Below are 17,998 nucleotides of genomic sequence, written 5' to 3'. Positions count from 1 at the left end.
TGGCATTTTAGTTCCCATCCCTTAGGAATTGGTGTGTGGCTTTGAAGGGTTTCCTTTGTGGCTCTGAGCTCGTGTTGGGTCATTCCTTTAATTTTCTGGAGTGCAGCAAAGCCCCCCACGCTGTGCCCTCCCCTTCACCCCGTGTCTCTGTGTGACCTGCTGCTCCCTGGGTGTCATTTTACTCAAGAGATGATTGATATGGAGTTGTTTAAATTAGAACGTGTCAGGAGGGCAGGGGTTTCACTCACGTGTCCTGCTAGAAATGGGATGACCCTGCTGGAGCTCAGCCCAGGTCCTGGGCAGCCCTGGGTGGGTTTGGTGCCCCTGTCTCTACTTGGAATCCAGGAAGTCTCATTTTTAGGGGAGAGAAGCTGCAGTGGTTTCCATTAAAATATTTTTTTTTCTTCCTGCTGATTGCAATTATTTGATAATAAATGGATAATTAATGCCGAGAGATTAATTTATTCAGTGGAATAAGGTTAATAAGGGTTCACCACAGAAATACACTAAATTTTCTCCTCTGCCTTGTACTTCCTGCTTTGTCTATAAAAATGTTCCCTTTATCCTGGGCTAGCTGGTCCCTCCTTTCCAGGTGCAGTGCTGAAGTTTTAGTGTTTCATTCAGAAGTAAAGTAGCTTTATGTTGCCTTAGTGCAAGCTGCCTTTAACTTGAAAGATTTATAATTTCCTCCAAGTTACAATAACACACCAGAAGTCATGGACTCACCCAGCTCCAAACACTTCCTGGGTGAACTCCAAGGGCTGCATTTTATTAGTCCTGCTTTTCTGTTTTGACTGCATTTCTAAGCCCTGACTTGAAATAGGAAAGGGCTGAAGGGTCAGGCTGGAACAACACAGAGACCCCGAGCCCCAGACAGCTGTGGGAGTCCCCCCATGGCAGAGTTAACCCCTCCTGGTGGGTGCTGCTGCTTTTCCAGCTATTTAATCCGAGGGGTTTTCTTACCATGGGGTCAAACTGAAGTGACTTTTGCCAGAGACTTTCAGCTCATGTTCTGCTCTCCGTCTCCACGTGGACTGCAAGGTTCAGGAGAGCATCCATGTGATCTCTCTGAGGAAATAAGCATTTGAACCAGAAAAGAAAGGTCTGTCCCACTCTTAAAATAAATAAATCTGAGGTGCTGCAGAGCAAATAGACTGTGGGGCAGGAAGGCTGTGTGTGTGCTGGAGCTCAGTGGCACCCTGGGATTGATGGACAGAAAGGGGTCCTGTGTGCTCAGATGGAGGCAGATCCAGCTGGAAATGTTTTTTTTTAATCCAGTGAGGAGATTTATAAATCTTTATTACAGAATTTCAGCGTGTGAGTTCTGTAAATTGACGGTACCACAACTACTGACAGCAGCAGAACCTCTCTTGTGCTGGGGCTGCCCCTGCACGTTGTTCAGTGCACAGCAGGAAGAGTTGCCTCTGCCAGATGCCAAGTGGAAACAGTTAAGTGCCCATAAAAATATTCCTGTGTGGAACTGGCTCTGGTTTATGGGATCCCCACTCAGGAGCCTGATTTTTGTACTGATAACTGAGGTGTTGAAGAGGTGAGGGAGCAACGATGGGGCTTTAACTCCGGGAATTAAAATGCAAGGGATGGTTTAAATACCTGCCCTCTTTAATTTGCAGTAAGTAATGCCTGTCTGTTAGTAATTAAATTCTCACAGAGCTGCAGGAGCTGTGCTGTGATGGCCTTGGGAAGAACAGGAATGGGGAGCCACAGGGAAAAGCAGGAACAAGGGAGCGACAGTGCTGCTCTTCCCAAGTCTCACAGGGCTGAGCTGAGCTCAAGGGAGTGTGGAAACTCCTCCTGGCTGGGGGTGCTCATCGTCCTCCTGAGGCCATTTGATCAGCAGAGCTAAAAATACCTCTCCTGGAGCTGCAGTTGTGCATCCTTGTCCCTCCCAATCTCCTCTCCCTCGGCGCGAAGCCCGAGGAGCTCCGTGATCTCCGGATGATGGTTTTACCGATGGAGGGTGCAGATCATGGGCAGATCAGCTGCAAATTAAATCAGCAGCTCAGGAATCTCTGAATGTTTTGGTTTTTGTTTGGGTTTTTTTTTGAGTATGGTGTTTCTTCTTGCTTTGATAACCGGAAAAACACCAGGAGCTCTGTGCAGTGGGCTGAGATCTCACCAGGCTTTCGCCACACATTCAGTGCTGCCCAGCAGAGCCAGGGAGAGCAGAGCAGCTGGAACAAGAGCAGGAATGAACCCAGATTTTCCATTTTGTGAGAAATTCCAGATCTGACAGGGTGCTTTTCATTGTGAACGTGTCTGTGAATTGAAATTCCAAAATAGCTTTGATTTTGTTTGAAAGAGTCTTGGTTTTTTTTGTCAGTGTTCAATTTTTCTTTTTAAAGATCATGAAACTATTTTATGGTATTATTGAAATCTTCATTTGATATTGGATTTTTGGATTTTAATGAAATTTGTCACACCCAGGTTTGTAATTGAAGGTCTGAATTTGAGAAACCTCTTCACCTTGTGCTTCCCTTCACCTCTTCTTACGTCCCACTGGAATGAGGGATTTAAGCTTCTGTAAATCAGGACCATTAATAGTAAATGGAAAACTAGAGGCTGATCAAAAATTAATGTGAGCAACAGTTTATGGGAATCATTACAAACGTGCAGAAGGCATTTTTGCCATAAGGATGTGAAGTGCCTGGAGCACCAGGAATGTTGAGCTTTGCTCTGAAACAGCAAAGACAACACGAGACCAACTTAACAGGCACTTACTGTTTCTAATATTTTATTGACTCTCTAAATTAAAAAATAATCCTTTTGCCAAACCCTCCTGGCACTTCAGAATTTGCAGGAAATGAGAGCAAAATGTACAGTTTTTACATTGGTGTAGGGAAGCCTTTGCAGTGTCCTGGTTGTGGAATAAGGCTCTTGTTGTTCCTGCTGTTCTGGCTGTGCCTCTCTGCACATCTGGCTGGGAGAATTTAGACTTTGCTGCGTGGGATTTGTGCTGGAGATCTGAGGGGAAGCTCTAAATGTTGTCCATTTCCTTCCTGGATTGCTGCAGTGATTCCTTCCTGGAAAGTTAATTGCACCCCTTGTAAATGAGGCTTCAAAATTTGTCACTCAGGTGCCAAATCTGCAAAAACTTTGCTTAGTGCAGCTTAATACAACCTAAAGCATGGGTGCTTTTTGAGTTTAGTTGTGGCAGGCTTAAAATTATGGGATATTGGAAACATTCACCCTTTGGGTGTTGGAGTAACTTTGTGGAAATGGGAAGGTCTGTTCTGTGCTGACACATCCTGTGCAGGGTCACTGTGAATGGCAGTGAGGAATGGGCAGCTCTGCTCCAGAGAGTGGAGGGGCAGGTGCTGAGCTCTTCTGAGAGGAGGAAGGGAACAGTAGAGCTGTGCCAGGGCAGGGCCAGGTTGGATCTCAGGGAAAGGTTCTTCCCCCAGAGGGTGGTTGGCACTGAACAGGCTCCCCAGGGCAGTGGGCACAGCCCCAAGGCTGCCAGAGCTCCAGGAGGGTTTGGACAGCGCTCTCAGTGACAGGATGGGATTGTTGGGGTGCCCTGTGCAGGACCAGGAGTTGGACTGATGATCCCTGTGGGTCCCTTCCAGCTCAGGAGGTTCTGTGGCGAGTCCCGCAATCCTTCAGCACGAGAGCCCGGCACCCACGGGCGTTGGGTGACTGACCCGGCAGTGGTGACGCGGTTTGGCCTCCAGGCATCCACAGCACCCATCTCCTGGAGCCTCACTGCTCCTCAGGGGTAGCTCAGGGAGAGCTCAGGGAGAGCTCAGGATTGCTGTGCTGTTGCTTAGCAGCTGCCGAGCTGCAGTTTGGAGGTGCCGAGCGGTGGGTCCAGGTTACCTTCCTGCTGTGCCCCTCTCTCCACGAGCTGTGCAGTGCAGGAGGAGCATCCCAGGGAGCTGCTGGGGCCAGAGACACCCCTGCTGCCGTGGGGTAAGTTGTGCCTCTCCTCCATCACCTTTTCCTCGCTGTTGTTGCCTCGTGCCCGGGCTGGGGTTCGTGGGGAGCCAGGGGAACGCTGCCCGTGTGCAGGATCCTGTCACACCTCCAGCCCCAGCTGTTCCTCTCTTGCACATTTAACTCTTTACTGCCTTCATTTGTGATGGAGAGACTGCAAATCTCCAGGCCAGCGTTGAAAATCTGGGATTGGTGGCAGTTTTGGGATCGTTTGACAGGTGGTTTGTTGTTTGTGGGGTGTGTATGAGCTGGAATGCCCAGTTCAGTGCCAGGAGCAGATCCAGGGTCACAGGGATTTCTCAGGCTGTTGTTCCCTGTGGTGGTGACTAAACCTGGCTCAGCTGAAGGTCACACTGGCAGCTCAGTGAGAGAGCAAGAACCTCTTAATTGCAAAAGATGGAGGAACGGGGGAGTCTGACAGCTCTCTGGGCATAATTAGACTTTGCACTCCTGGTTTTGTTTCTCTCCTTTAGACAAGAGGTGAAATGGCAGAACGTGGAAAATCCCAAAGCTTTTATGTCCTGTGTAGGTGCCTCTCGGTGGGATTGTGAAGTAGGGGCGATTTCTTGTGAGCTGAAAGCAGAGTGTGTGGGCACAGGGACAGCCTGGAGTTGTCTGCAGTGGCCTGGATGGAGCAGAGCTGGGCTGCAGGGGTTACATCCACAGCTGCCTTGCAGGCTTCGGGTGTTAATATGAAAGTGAGGCTTAGACCTTCGCTGGTAAATGAATACAGCAGAATTCAGACTGGGAATTCAGAGTAGGCCATGCCTTTTACATCCCAGGGAAGAGGGCACTGGGCACAACTCTGCCAGCCATGCCCGGGGTCACAATCTACAGCTCCTTCCCCACGTTGTGTCCCCTCTCACCCCACACATTCCCTGCTTTCTGCTCTGCTTGCCAGGCATCCCTGAGTCCCTTTTAATCCTTGGCCCTGCCCTTGAGTGGCTGTGTAACCTGGAGCAATCTAATTCCTTCATTCCTCCCACATCCCTGGAAATGTCCAAGGCCAGGTGGGAGCAACCTGGTCTAGTGGAAAGTGGGGGTGGAAAAGGGATGAGCTTTAAGGTCCCTTCCAACCCAAACCATTCTGGGATTCTGTGATTAATGACTGTTCATAAAGTGCTTTAACCTGTAAACTGCTGCATTATTACAACATTTTTTATTGAACACAACAGGCTGTGAAGCTTTTAAAAGTCATCAGTAGATATTAAAAGCTTCCCAAAGCAGATTATTCCATGCTGCCATGGCCCATCCCTGTCCCCTGGAGCTGTCTGGATCTTGGCTATGTTTTAATTGGGGACATGATATGCACTCAGGAGTAAATCTGCAGCTAGTGTTGTTCAGCATGGATTGGTTTTTAATTCAGCTGAAGACTTGCCTGGGGCACCTGACAGAAATTTTGCAAGCTCCAATCCTGCCTTCAGATCCCTGGGTTTATATCCTGCCTTCAGATCCCTGGGTTTATGTCCTTCTATCTCTGCAGAATCTCATTTCACGCTGTTTATCCAACCCCTTTGTCATTTACATTCCTGCAAAGACATCCTTGGGTAGGAAAATGCCACAAAATCCTTGTGGGACAGGTGGAAACAGAAACTCTGGATCCATGTCGTGGTGTGTATCGGCGTTTAAGAATCATTTGGAGAATGCCCTTGAAAATGTCATTTAACCTTGGATCAGTCCTAAAGTGGATTGATGATCATCAGAGGTCACTTCCAACTGAAATCTTCTCCTTCTCCTTCTCCTTCTCCTTCTCCTTCTCCTTCTCCTTCTCCTTCTCCTTCTCCTTCTTCTCCTTCTCCTTCTCCTTCTCCTTCTCCTTCTCCTTCTCCTTCTCCTTCTCCTTCTCCTTCTCCTTCTCCTTCTCCTTCTCCTTCTCCCTCTCCTCCCTGAAACACTTCCATTAAACAAAAACCAGCCAAGGAAATCGATGCCTGGCCCCCTCCAGGCCGTGGTTGAACAGTTCAGACAGGAATTCTGCCGTGTTTTGAGCGTGGATGGCTGCCTGCAAACTCAAACATGAAAATACCGCTCAGGCACTGCCATGGCTTTCAGATGCTTTTTAGAGGAAAGTGCTGCTTCTGCACAAGTTTTCCCTTTCCTAACATGAAGTGGTGATGGGTTTGTAAAAGCGTGACTCTCTTGTGCCCGTGCAGGGGAGGAGCTGGATTGTGAAGAGGAGTTATGAGGATTTCAGGGTGCTGGACAAACACCTCCACCTGTGCATCTACGACCGGCGCTTCTCCCAGCTGGCAGAGCTGCCCCGCTCCGATGCCCTGAGGGACAGCCCCGAGGTAAATCCCACCTCTGGAAACATCTGCAGCACTGGCAGGGCACCTCCAGTCACCCACAGTCACTCACAGTCACCTCCAACCACCTCCAGTCACCCACAGTCACCTCCAGCCAGGGGTTGGAGATATCTTCAACTGATGGCATCAAGCTGCACCAGGATATTTGGGAAATACGTGGGATTTGGGGGTTAGGATTATAGGGATCCTGTGATTTATCTCTGCTTATCAGGCAGAGGTTAAAGGTAGAGTCAAAAAAGAACCTCCTCACCCTGGCCTGTGATGGTGGTGCTGGGTGATGGTTGGACTTGAAGGTCTTAGAAGTCTTTTCCAGCCTTAGCAATTCCCTGATTCCATGCAGTAGCCAACAACTAGTGCAGAGGGCTTTTAATGCAGCCCGGGTTAGGTTTGAAAATTGGCTCCTAGGATTGAGGTCAGTGATTTTTACCCCTAATTTCAGTGACCTGAAGGGAAATAATCCCGCAAGTTCATACAAACTGGTTAAGCTGCTGAGTCTGAATGGTTATTCAGAGTGTCAAGAAAGCAGCTGTTGGTACCTTAGGTCCCAGTTTTGTCTTTGGGAACTCTGTCAGCATTCCTAGGAAATCCTGCTGTCCGAGGGTGGAGTGCTAGACTTGCATTTTCAACCAAATATTCCTGAAGCTGCTTTCCTTTAAGAGCATTTGCATTGGTGCATTATTTAAATGGACTTTTCAAAAGCTGGTTTTCCTGCGTGGATAAGAGGGAGTTTTCATTTCTTGACTTGCTGTCTTGACCTGGAATATGATGAGCTGGAATTCCTTCCCCTTCTCGCCTGTTGGTGACGGAAAGGTGTCCAAAATTTCATGTCCAAAATAACCTCCTGGAAAGCAGCAGGTGCATCTTGGCTGCTCCACTTCAGAGCACGTGGAGGGGGAGGCAGTGCAGGGAAAGGGAAATGAGGGAAATTCAATCCGAGCACTCAAAGAATCAGCTATCCAGGAACTGTAAATCAGGATCTGTGTTCCTTCGGGGCTGAGCAGGGATTGCTTTGGAGCCAGCAGCCCATGGAATTCCACGGGGTGTTTGCCACTGGATCCAGGGAGCTGATCCTGCAGCCCCATTGCTCAGCAGAGGGACACATTTCCGAGTTGCTTCGGCTTCACACAGGCTCTCCCTGAAGAAAATTTAAAGTTTCTAGTCTCTTAAACTCAGCAGAAGCAGCAGCATCCAGGATAATGAATCCCTGGGTTTAGTTTCAGTTGTATTTTAGGCACTCCTGTCTCATATATTTTTATTTGTACAACTGATTTAATCTGGTTTAGAGCATGAGCCCAAAAATCTGCATTCTGTGCATCAGGAGATGTAAAGATGTTGAACAGCTCTGTTGCTCTGTGAAATGTAACTCTGCAGCTGTGGGGTGTCTCATCATACATTTCTTATTTTGAACTGGCCACATTTGAGCAGATGTTTGAGGAGAACAATGTTTTCAACAGTCCTGCAGACTCTGGGCTACAATAGTGCTTTATAACACTGTCACTGTGAGCCTTTGGAGAGACCTCACGAGTTTCTCTTTGATAAACACAAGTTTACTGTTACAGAGGGGACATTGCTAAGTGTATTTTTAAACCCCTCTTCTACTGTTTGAAATATTACTCTTTGCCCAGGGGGTCAGTCTGAGTTGCCACATTCTTAAGGGTTTGCAGGAGGGTGGCAGTGGCCCCCAGGGTTTTGTTTCACCACGTGGCTCTCAGGTGTGTTTGGTGGCCATGACATGGGTGGGAAATCCCTGAGGAGAAAATGGCTTTAGATTTGAGGTAATCTCGACAAGGGAAATCATGAAAATCTAAATATCTTATGAAAATAGCATTGTTACCTTCCCAGTGAGCTGCTGCTTTCCACCTTTTTGGTGGAACCATCACAACCCCGTGTTGCAGCTTCACATGGCAGGAACACATTCCCTTGCAGAAGGGGATATATTTCTATGGCTCTTGCCTATGGCAGGGGCTAATTTACAGTCTCTCCAAGTGTGAGGAGGTCTGTCCAAGCTGTGATGTGTTAACAGAACCACTGTGTGTGTGTGTTTGTCCCTGTCCCAGCTGGTCACCCAGATGCTCATGGCTTACCTGGCTCGCCTCTCAGCCATCGCAGGCAACAAGATCAACTGTGGGCCTGCCCTCACGTGGATGGAGGTACAGTACAAAGCTCAGCTTGTTCTTCCTTTCCTGACCACAAACCTGCTCTCTTCCAGACCTGTAACCCTGCCAGACCCATTGGTGCCACTGAAATTCCATCCTAACAGCTTTGTTCCCCCCTCACCGGCTGTGTCAGGTGAAGGTGGCCACAGAAGGCAGAGAACACGTGGAATCAGAGCCAATATTAAGAATATAGGAGTATTTTCCCCCCATCCTGCTTGGATTTTGTCACCCCAAACCGTGTTGTTGCGCTGCTCATCACAGCTAATGAGGTGGCAGTTCCAGTGAGCTGCCTGGGAGCTCCCAGTTCAGGGCTCAACCTCCCAGCATCACACGTTCTCACCCTCATTTTTGGCAAGGCACTGCTGCAAGTGTGGCCCATTTGAGCTGCCTCTGCTGTGCTGTTTGCCTGCCCTCTTTCTCTTTGGATTATTTTTCCCGGTGGGAGCTCCAGAGCCGGTAAATGCTCGGTGCCCCTGTCAGTGCCAGCGCTGACAGAGCCCCCCTTGTGCCCGCAGTGCCACATGGTGGGAGCTGCAGCTGCAGCTTTGCTTGCTGGGTTAATACCTCGGGAACAATAGCCCTGACTGGGAAGGAGGGCAGGGAACACTGGGATCAGGGCAGGGTCCAGCTGTCCCTGCTCAGCCTGGGGACAGACGTGTGGCTTCCCATTCCTGCCACGCCAGGAATAGCAACAGCTATAATTAGACCGTTGCCGTTAATTTTGAAACGGTTGGGATAAGGATTAAGTGTGTTTTCCTGCAGTTTTCCCCCACTGATATCCTCCTCCTCACTCTGAGATCCTCTGGGAGGAGAAAATCTTGGAAAGCTGCTCAGCAAAGGGAGGAAGTTACAGAGAGAAGTGAAACTGGGGGATCTACAGCAACACAGTGGACCTGGAGTTCACAGCAGAGCTCTTGCCCGTGGAGTCCAGAATCCAGAATTATTACAGAATTGACTGAGAATCCTACAGAATTTGAGACAAGCACAAAAATCTCCCAAGGAGGGGGAGGGACATGTTTTCTTTAAAAAGAGAAATAAAAGGGTGGGAGAAGAATGAAAAATGAAAGCAACACTAGTTTTTGGGTTGACAGCATTTCCTCCCTCAGAGCCTCTTCTCTGAGCATCAGTTCCACTTTGCTGAGAATTTTTGTGGCACTGTTTGAAGTACTTGAGGAAAAACCAATCTGATTTGGTGTAAAAGGGAGGTGCAAACCCTCCCTGGGTGCTCCTGCTCGTACACAGAGCTGCACAATGCAGCGTTTTCCTGCTCAGTGGCTGAGGCCACACGACCTTGTGAGCTGTGCTGGCTGTGCCCTCACTCCCAGCTCTCTGCTGGGGCCCCGAGCTGGGCTGTCTCTCTGCATCAGCTTGAAGCCTCTGCCGTGTACGAGCACCAATAAAATCCCTCCTGCCTTGTCCTCAGCTGCCTCACAGTCTCCCCTGCTCTCTATTTCAGATTGATAACAAGGGGAACCACCTGCTGGTCCACGAGGAATCGTCCATTAACGTTCCTGCTATTGCTGCTGCCCATGTTATTAAGAGATATATTGCTCAAGCAGCAGATGAACTGTCCTTCGAGGTAAATAAAGCACTTTTATTCCTTGTTGTCACACAGAGATGAGTGTAATGTGTTTGTGTGTGTGTGTGTCTGTGTTTTTGTGCCCATTGTGGATATATCCAGACACTTTCAGAATGTTTTGTGAGGTGAAGCTTGGAAGATTGAGTTAAATATTCGATCTGCAATGAGTTGGAGACAGGCAGATGTTCAGCCATCTCTAAAATATAGCTTTACTTGGCATGAGTATCTTCTGATTAAACAGCTCCTGCCAAGTCCCCTGGGCTGGTCCCTGAGCAGGAGCAGCCCCTACAGAGTCCATGTGTTGTGTGGTGTTGTGTTGTGTTGTGTTGTGTCTCTTCAGGGTCACTGTCCATGTGTGTGTGTGGACAGGAGTTTAATCACTCACTGCCCAGGTTACACAACCTCTGTTCCTCTCAGCAAGTCCGTGTCTAAAACCATTTTTTCCATGCTTCCATGGAAAGTAAAGAACCAGACTGGCAAAGGATTTGGCACTTAAAGGGCGGGTGATGGTCTACAACTGGTGTGAAAATCCCACATGAGTCACTGAATCCCAGGATGGTTTGGGTGATCTTGAAGATCACATCTTCCAATAGACCAGGTTGCTCCAAACCCCGTCCAAGACCTGGAGGGTCAGACTGTGGAAGTTTTTGGCTCTCAGGCAGTTGCCTGTTTGACCCAAACAGCAGCAGTTTATGCTGTGACAGCTCTGAGCAATGGTCCTGTCACTGGAGTGTTGTGACAGAAGTTTTGTGATCACATTCTCGTGTGCAGCGCTGGAAGGAGGAATAACAGTGATAGTCTGGTGCTGCCAGGGGTTTGTTCATGTTCAAAATGGAGGCAGTTTTTGGTGCAGACCAGAGAACTGCACTAACCAGAGACCTGTGGGCACAGCAGCCCCAGTTAGGGGCCATGGAGCACAGGATCCATGGAGCACAGGAGCACAGGATCCATGGAGCACAGGGCCAGTGGCTCACTGCTGATGAGGGCACTGAGATGGCACTCCCTGCTTGTGAATCCTGCTCTGTGCCAGCAGGCTGGAATGCAGCTGGAGTGAGCAGGGAAACTGAGGCTCATGTGGCTTCCCGAGTGTGTGCAGTGAGAAACCTTGGCAGGACAGACATGGAACAGGAGCAGCTGTTTCACAGTGATGTGTCCTGTTCCCTAACCCAAATCATCCCTTTCATTTTTAGGATATTCTTAATTTTCAGTGGGCAGCTGCACAAGTAGCTGAGTGGGATTTGCCCCCCAGGACTGAGGAACACACCCAATGTCTCTGCTCATGTGGTGACAGCAGCTTCCTTAGCGAAGACTTGCTTTGCCTTGAGGAAATCACTTCCCTGTGTCTCCCTTATCCCTGGCTGAAAACTGGGGATGTGTTGTCTTTTCTGTAAAACACACTGAGATCCATCAGTGTCAAACATCTGGTGAAGGTTGGGCATTACTGGTGCCAGTTTTGCACCAGTAATTGATTACTCTGATTTCCTTTTGAATCATTGCAGTACTGCATTTTTATGGGTAGTGAGCAAAGCTTCAGGAAACCTCTTTGGTCTCCTTGGCCATTTCCATCCTGTTGCTGTGACACCCCCTCTCCTCTGCTCCCTTCCCAACCCACACCAGCACATCTGGGGCACTTTGGGAGCTGCAGAGGCAGCTCTTGACTTGTTGCTGTGAGAGGAAACAAGAAGACATGTCAGTGCCCACACACACATGGATAGGGCATGCAGTAAAAATCAGTTCAGCTGCTTGAGAGTATTTCCCAAAGTGTTTGACACCATCCCTACAGTTTAATCAGAACACTCCTGTACCCCTTGGCAGAGATCCTGCTGCTCTTAAGGCCCCTTTCCTTAGGAGCAGCTGGAGAATCCAGTAACTCTTCCACCTCACAACTTGGCTTTGCAAAGGCAGACGTGGAGTTTTCAGTTTCTTGCCGTGCTGGGGACTGTAGTTCTTGGGATTGTGCTCGTGGCAGGCTGTGATTGATGTTGTCAATCTTGTGCAGGTGGGAGACATCGTGTCTGTCATTGACATGCCACCAAAGGAGCTGACCTCGTGGTGGAGAGGAAAACATGGATTTCAGGTAGGCACAAGCACCAGAGATGATGATCAAACCTCAATAAAGGCAGGTAATTCAGCAGTTTGTTTGTTCCTGGAGCTGCCCAGGGTTGACTGTGGGGATGAGCAGGGTGTCCTGTGTTGGTGCCAGGGCACTTCCCTTCTCCCTGGGCTGGGGCTGGAGCACACCCAGGCACTCCATGGGAAGGTTGCTCCCTGCCTCCCGTGGGAAGGAGGGCCCTGTGATGGACAGCTGGCCTGATGTTTGTGGAAGCTGTGCTGTCCCCCTCCAAGGCAGCTGACACTGTTGTTCACATCACCCCGTTCCTTGCAGGAGCTGAAACCAGCTCAGGCAGAACATCGAGGGTTCCGAGAACTCCACTTGACAAAAACACTGACTTGGACAAGCCCCCCATCCAAGCTGTGCTCTCCTGTCTGTGTTTGCTGGGTGCTTTGAAGATTGCTGGGCTCTGTAAACCTTCCAGCAGAGAGATTTAGACTGAATTTTCACAAAGTCCTAAACATAGCTGGGAATTAGGCACCAAAACTTCTGTGCCCAAGTGGCTCTGTCCTTCTAAAGAGTTTTATTCCCTAGCCTGGACTTTCTCATTGGGAAATGTAAAAGATAAAGAAGTCTCTATTAACAAAGCAAACCCCAAAGCTGCTGAAGGTTGGGAGGTGTGACCTGTGCCGTGTCTCATGTTTCAGCTCCTTCCAGGCAGAGGGATTTTCATCCAGCAGCTGCTGTCTGTGAGGGAGTGGAATTGTGAGTTTGCTCTGGAGAGGGTCAGAATTGACCAGACACTTGTGTATTTTGGCATGGAAAGTCTTCTCAAGGTTCCTCAGCTTTTCCCTGAGAGACCTTCCTGTGCCAGGTCCAGCTCGTGGCCCAGCTGTCAGGGAGCAGTTGGATCTCCAAACACCACAAATCCCAGCTGGATGCAGTGGTAGTTAAATGATCACATTGCTGCCTGACCAGCCAGAGCTTTTGTTGGCTCTGGATTAGATGTGGGAGTTCAGATAACATCTAATTTGTACAATCAGAAGAGCATGGACATGTGATACCTGCTCTGAAATTAGATTTGTCTCCAGAGTTAACACATTGATATTGCTTGAACAAACTTCTGGGTCTGAACTGTGTTATGGCTTTGCTGGACTTCTGTTCTAATCTTAGAAGCCTCAAAGCTTTATTTGCTGTACTATTAAATAGAATCATAAAATGGCTTGGGTTGGAAGGGACCTTGGAGATCAGCTGTTCCAACACCCAAATATTAATTAAATGCCTTAGTACTGCTTGGAATGATCAGGCCATGCCACATTTAACTTCAAGTGAATCAGTAAAGCAAAATAAAGTTACTTTGTGATCTGGGCATGAGTGTGGACACTCTGCACACACTGATGGATTACCAGGGTTGGTAATAATTCCATTATTCAGTGTGATCTCCCTGCCTACCATCAGCCTGGCTGAAACTGGGGCTAGGTCTGAAGAGTATCACTGGTGATTAAAGGCACAAAAAGCACGGCAGCTCTTCTGCAGTTTGTCACTGCCTTGTGCCTCCCAGATCAGATCCCATTGTGCTTTCCCAGCACAAAACCACATTTGATGAAACTGCCTGGAAAAGGGTTTGTCTGTGTCCCTGCACAGCCAGGCTCCTGACACCACAGACCTGAACAGCTGCAGGAACAGAGCACCACATTCTGGCTTAGCAGAAAATTAGGGGTGGAATAATCTCGTGTCCCTTAATTACCAGCAGAAGTCTGTCCCCCTGTGCTCAGATGACACTGAGCCTCACGCTCTGTGCAAGTGCAGCCCTGGCTTTGTGGCTCCTGGGTTTGTGTTTCCCAAATGGAGACAGAGAAGTTGTGTTTGAAGGAGCTGCTGATGGGGGAACAGCCCATTGTCGTGTTCCTGCACCAGACCTAGAGATGTAGCAGTGCACAAGTGCCCTTGTTGAAGAGGATGGAGGGGAGGAATGTTGTTATAGTACTTGGTGTACGTACTTTATGATAGGCAAACAGTTCTGTTCCTGTTTAGGGACACTGTAAAAGTGATAGCAATCTGTTGATCCAGTCATTTGAATTAATCAAATAAATCACCAGAGCCTGTCTTGCCAGATAACTGTGATTCTGAGGGCAGATAAAAGGACAAAGTCCTGACACCAAATATTTGGACAGTTTGTTCATGTTATTTCTCAGTTTTTTGCTTTGTGCTGGGGAAGGAGCAGTGTTTTATCAAACCCACCACAGCCTCCATCATCAATCATGTCTGGATAGGAGGAGAGCAAGAACAGGATAAAAAAATCCCCTGTTTCACTGAAGGGTGAGGGGGGAAAATTCACGTCTTGACTTGAAAGGACTCACCTGGTTTTGTGCTTTCAGAGCAGCTGTGGGCTGTGCCTGCCTGGGCAGGAGGACATGCAGTCCTGGGCAGGAGGACATGCAGTCCTGGGAGGAGGACATGCAGTCCTGGGCAGGAGGACGTTGTCCTGCCCATCCCCATCCTGTGGGGTAACGGGAGGGCTGTGGGGTGGACTGGGGGCAGGTCAGTGGAAAGCAGGTGGGACAGGCCAGTGTGCACTGCAGCCTGGATCCCCAGGGTCAGGGTGCTCCTGCCAGGCAGAGCTGTCCCTGGGGAATGACTCACCATTTTTGTTATCCATGGATTTCCGTGGTTCAGTGCCTTGCTGCCCTACCTGAGCTCACGACTGCACTGCAACACTTCATCCTGTGCAAAACAACCCACGAGGCTTCTCAGCATCTTCTCTGCTTAAAGCAAAATGATTTTTTAAAGACTTTTTTCCTCGAGCCTTTTTTCTCTGCAGATGCTCTGAGTGTGAGTCACTGCTTTCTTTGTAAGATTGTTACCTAAATTACAGCCACCTCCACACTAACAGCCATCCAGCCTTCTTTGTTCTCCTCTGCCTTTGCTTCGTGCTTTGTCTTTTCCAGCAGTGACTCCGTGTCAGCTGAATCACTGGGGACAGGCCCTTGTTTTATTGCACAACTGCCTGTGGATGTTCTGAGTAATTCTGGTTTTTGGGAATGGTTTCACGAGCTGCCCCACAGCAACCTGTGAGGTGACAGAACCGGTGTGTGCAACCGGAGGGGGACTGGGCTGCTTTTAATCAGGCTGGTGGGTTTGTCCTGCTCTCTGTGGACTCACTTGGCAAACAAAACAGCGAAGATTCTGCTCAGGAAGGCCAAAGAGCTGATAAAAAAGCTAAGGATAAAACCTAACCCAATTAGGTTTTGCTTGACTTTCATCAGATTTCAAAGGAGAAGGGGAAACTTTGACTGAAATTTAAACCACACTTTACATTATGTCAAAACAAAAAGAAAAACCACAACCAGAATGTCTCAAACAATGTTTGAGTTGCCATTTGTGTTGTTGGTGCTTTCTCACTTATTTAAATTCCCTCCTCATACACTGAAAATTATTATTGTTATACAGGAAAATTATTACTGGCTTTTCCCCTTAAAACCTCATGTAACTTCCAGTTTTAGCAGCCACTGGCACGAAAGTGAAAAATAAATCCATAGTAGCCATTGCAGAACTATTTGCACCACCAGCCTTTCCCCTCTGGTTAAGGTGTGTTGGGATTTTTTTAACCTTTAGATGACCTTGTATTTGTCTAAATTTATACCCCCCTGGCTATTAATTTTCGGACGTTGCCAAATCCTTTAATCCTGGCTCAAGCTCTAATAGTGCCTTGCTACATCTGTTGAGATTAACTCTTGGACTAAACTCATTTATTTACACAAAATCATGGAAAACTTTCCATGGGGAGGAAAAGCATCTTTTAATTGGGTGGGAACGAGGCACAGGCTGTGGGTTATGACCCTGGTGACGATCTCTGGGGGATCTTGAGATAAAAGTTAGAATAAATAAGTCAGAAAATGTAATTCATTGGACTGTGAGCAGTGGGGTAACACCAGGGGGCTTGTCAACGCTAACACGTGTGGAAATTCTCTTTCCCTAAAAACTCCATTGTAATTATTAGTGTGAACATGGCAAAAGTGATACACTGAGAGCAGGTATAGTGTTTGATTTGGGTTCTGAGCTCTCTAGGAGCAGTGACATAACCATGCAGGGTCTGTCATTTCTGAATTCCTGTTGAGTGTATTGGACAGTCCATCCAGAAACAGGAGGAATATTATGTGAACAGTCAAAGGAAGTGAGTTCTGATTGCAGGGTGGGATCTGGGGTTGGATTTACATCCACATTGAGATGATTAATGGAAGGTTGGGGGCCCAGTGCTCCAGGTTTCATTACACATCTCAGACATTGTAGGAAGTGGAAAGGAAGTTCATCCCTTCAGCTGTGGCGTGTCCCAGGTGATCGTCTGTGTGGTGGGCTGAGACTTTCCCTGGATGAGCATATTTTCCCTGATTTAAAAATTGTCTCCTGCATCTCTTGCATGGGAAATGTCCAGCAGAGACTCTCAGGATTGGAGTTGGGGGGGTTCAGCCTGGAGGAGAAAAGGTTGTGTGGAGAACTCAGAGCACCTTCCAAGTGCCTGAATGGGCTCCAGGGGAGTGGAGAGGGACTGTTTTTGAGGAACTGCAGGGACAGGACGAGGGAGGATGGGTTCAAACTGACTGGGGGGAAATTTAGCTTAGATATGCAGAAGAAATTCTTCACTATGAGGGTGAGGATACCCAGAGAAGCTGTGGCTGCCCCATCCCTGGAAGTGTCCAAGGCCAGGTTGGACAGGGCTTGGAGCAGCCTGGGCTGGTGGAAGGTGTCCCTGCCCATGGCAGGGGGTGGCACTGGATGATCTTCAAGGTCCCTTCCAATCCAAACCATTTTATGGTTCTGTGATTTAAAACCATGAATGTTTTGTTAAAATCCCAGCACTTCTGTGCCTGTCCCGCTCAGCCTGTTCCTCAACACCTCCCAGCAGAGCAGGATCCCTTGAGCTGCCTGAGGAAGGGCCCCTGGATGCCATGCTGGTGTTCCTGCTGGTTTTCTTGTGCTAATTGCCCTATTTCTACCTGTAAACTGCACAGAGATCAGCACTATAATTCCAGGACACCATCTCTTGGCAAAGCTGGCACGCCCAGCTGAGGGAGTGGGTGCAGCCACTCCTTGTGTAGGGTTTTGGGAAGGGCTCTGAGAGCCATTTGGGCAGAAATGTGATGCCCAGCCCAGTCCCAGTGCCAGGGAGCCAGAGCTCAGGGCAGTGAGATGTGCTGGCTGCTGTTCCAGGTTCTGTTCCTGAGCTCCCAGAGCCTTCACAACAGGCACATTCCAAGTGTGTAACATGAAGTGTGATGGGTGACAGTTTGTCCTGTACTTGGTTAAAACACTGCTTGCTGGATTTTGGGGGTGTGGGAAGAGGAGTTATATCTGCTGGTGCTATTAACTGTTGCTTCCCTTAGGGAATTTGGAATAGTTCCAGTCTGGAATGTTTACCAGGACACCCCACACATGACACTTCCACTGGGAGGTTTATGGGGGAAAATCAACTTGGCGCAGGAGGGAGATGAATTTTTTCTTTCCTCAGAGACAAAAGGGAGTTGTGCAAGATGAATAAACAGAGGAGGAACTGTGTGCCAGGCCTGGTGCTGACTGCCCTGTGCCTCCAGTGGATTTCATGGATGTGGGTACATGACTGGCAGCATCCAGGCCCATCCACTGGCTCTTTGCCACGTGTTCCTGTGGCTCTGGACCAGACTGGGGCTGCCTGCAGTGCCTTGGTGCTTCCAGCTGTCCCATCACGTGCCTGGCACAGGCCAGGAAATCCTGCCCTGCCTTGGATGGGGTGTCTGGGAAAGGGGGTGGTCACAACACAGGAGCTGGGGTGGGACAGGGAAAAAGGTCTGGAAATTGGAAACCAAGGGGAAAGGTTTCCAAAGCTCTGCTCTGGTCTCACTTTCACCTGGCATGGGAGTAAGGAAGAAGATGCTGTGAAATAGAAATGCTGAGAAGTGGAAAACTCCTCTCTGCT

At 48.7% G+C, this 17,998-nt stretch overlaps 2 protein-coding genes across 5 annotated transcripts in view; one reads left to right on the top strand and one right to left on the bottom strand.

The window, feature by feature from the left end:
* Positions 1-17,998, bottom strand: part of ST3GAL4 (ST3 beta-galactoside alpha-2,3-sialyltransferase 4) — a 1,214,471-nt gene that overhangs the window by 274,109 nt on the left and 922,364 nt on the right. The window lies entirely within an intron of this gene.
* ARHGAP32 (Rho GTPase activating protein 32) overlaps positions 1-17,998 on the top strand; it is a 216,355-nt gene that overhangs the window by 136,419 nt on the left and 61,938 nt on the right. For all 4 annotated transcript variants that reach the window (XM_050323042.1, XM_050323041.1, XM_050323040.1 and 1 more), the window contains 4 exons: positions 6,108-6,245; positions 8,318-8,410; positions 9,873-9,995; positions 11,995-12,072. In XM_050323042.1, coding sequence (XP_050178999.1) covers positions 6,108-6,245; positions 8,318-8,410; positions 9,873-9,995; positions 11,995-12,072 — 432 coding nt within the window. The remainder of the gene's footprint in view (positions 1-6,107; positions 6,246-8,317; positions 8,411-9,872; positions 9,996-11,994; positions 12,073-17,998) is intronic.

Source organism: Myiozetetes cayanensis, unplaced genomic scaffold, assembly GCF_022539395.1.
Source record: "Myiozetetes cayanensis isolate MyiCay16 unplaced genomic scaffold, myiCay2020 scf29, whole genome shotgun sequence".
Taxonomy (NCBI): Eukaryota; Metazoa; Chordata; class Aves; order Passeriformes; family Tyrannidae; genus Myiozetetes; species Myiozetetes cayanensis.
The sequence above is the reverse complement of the archived record's forward strand: the minus strand, read 5'-3'. Positions and strand labels throughout refer to the sequence as shown.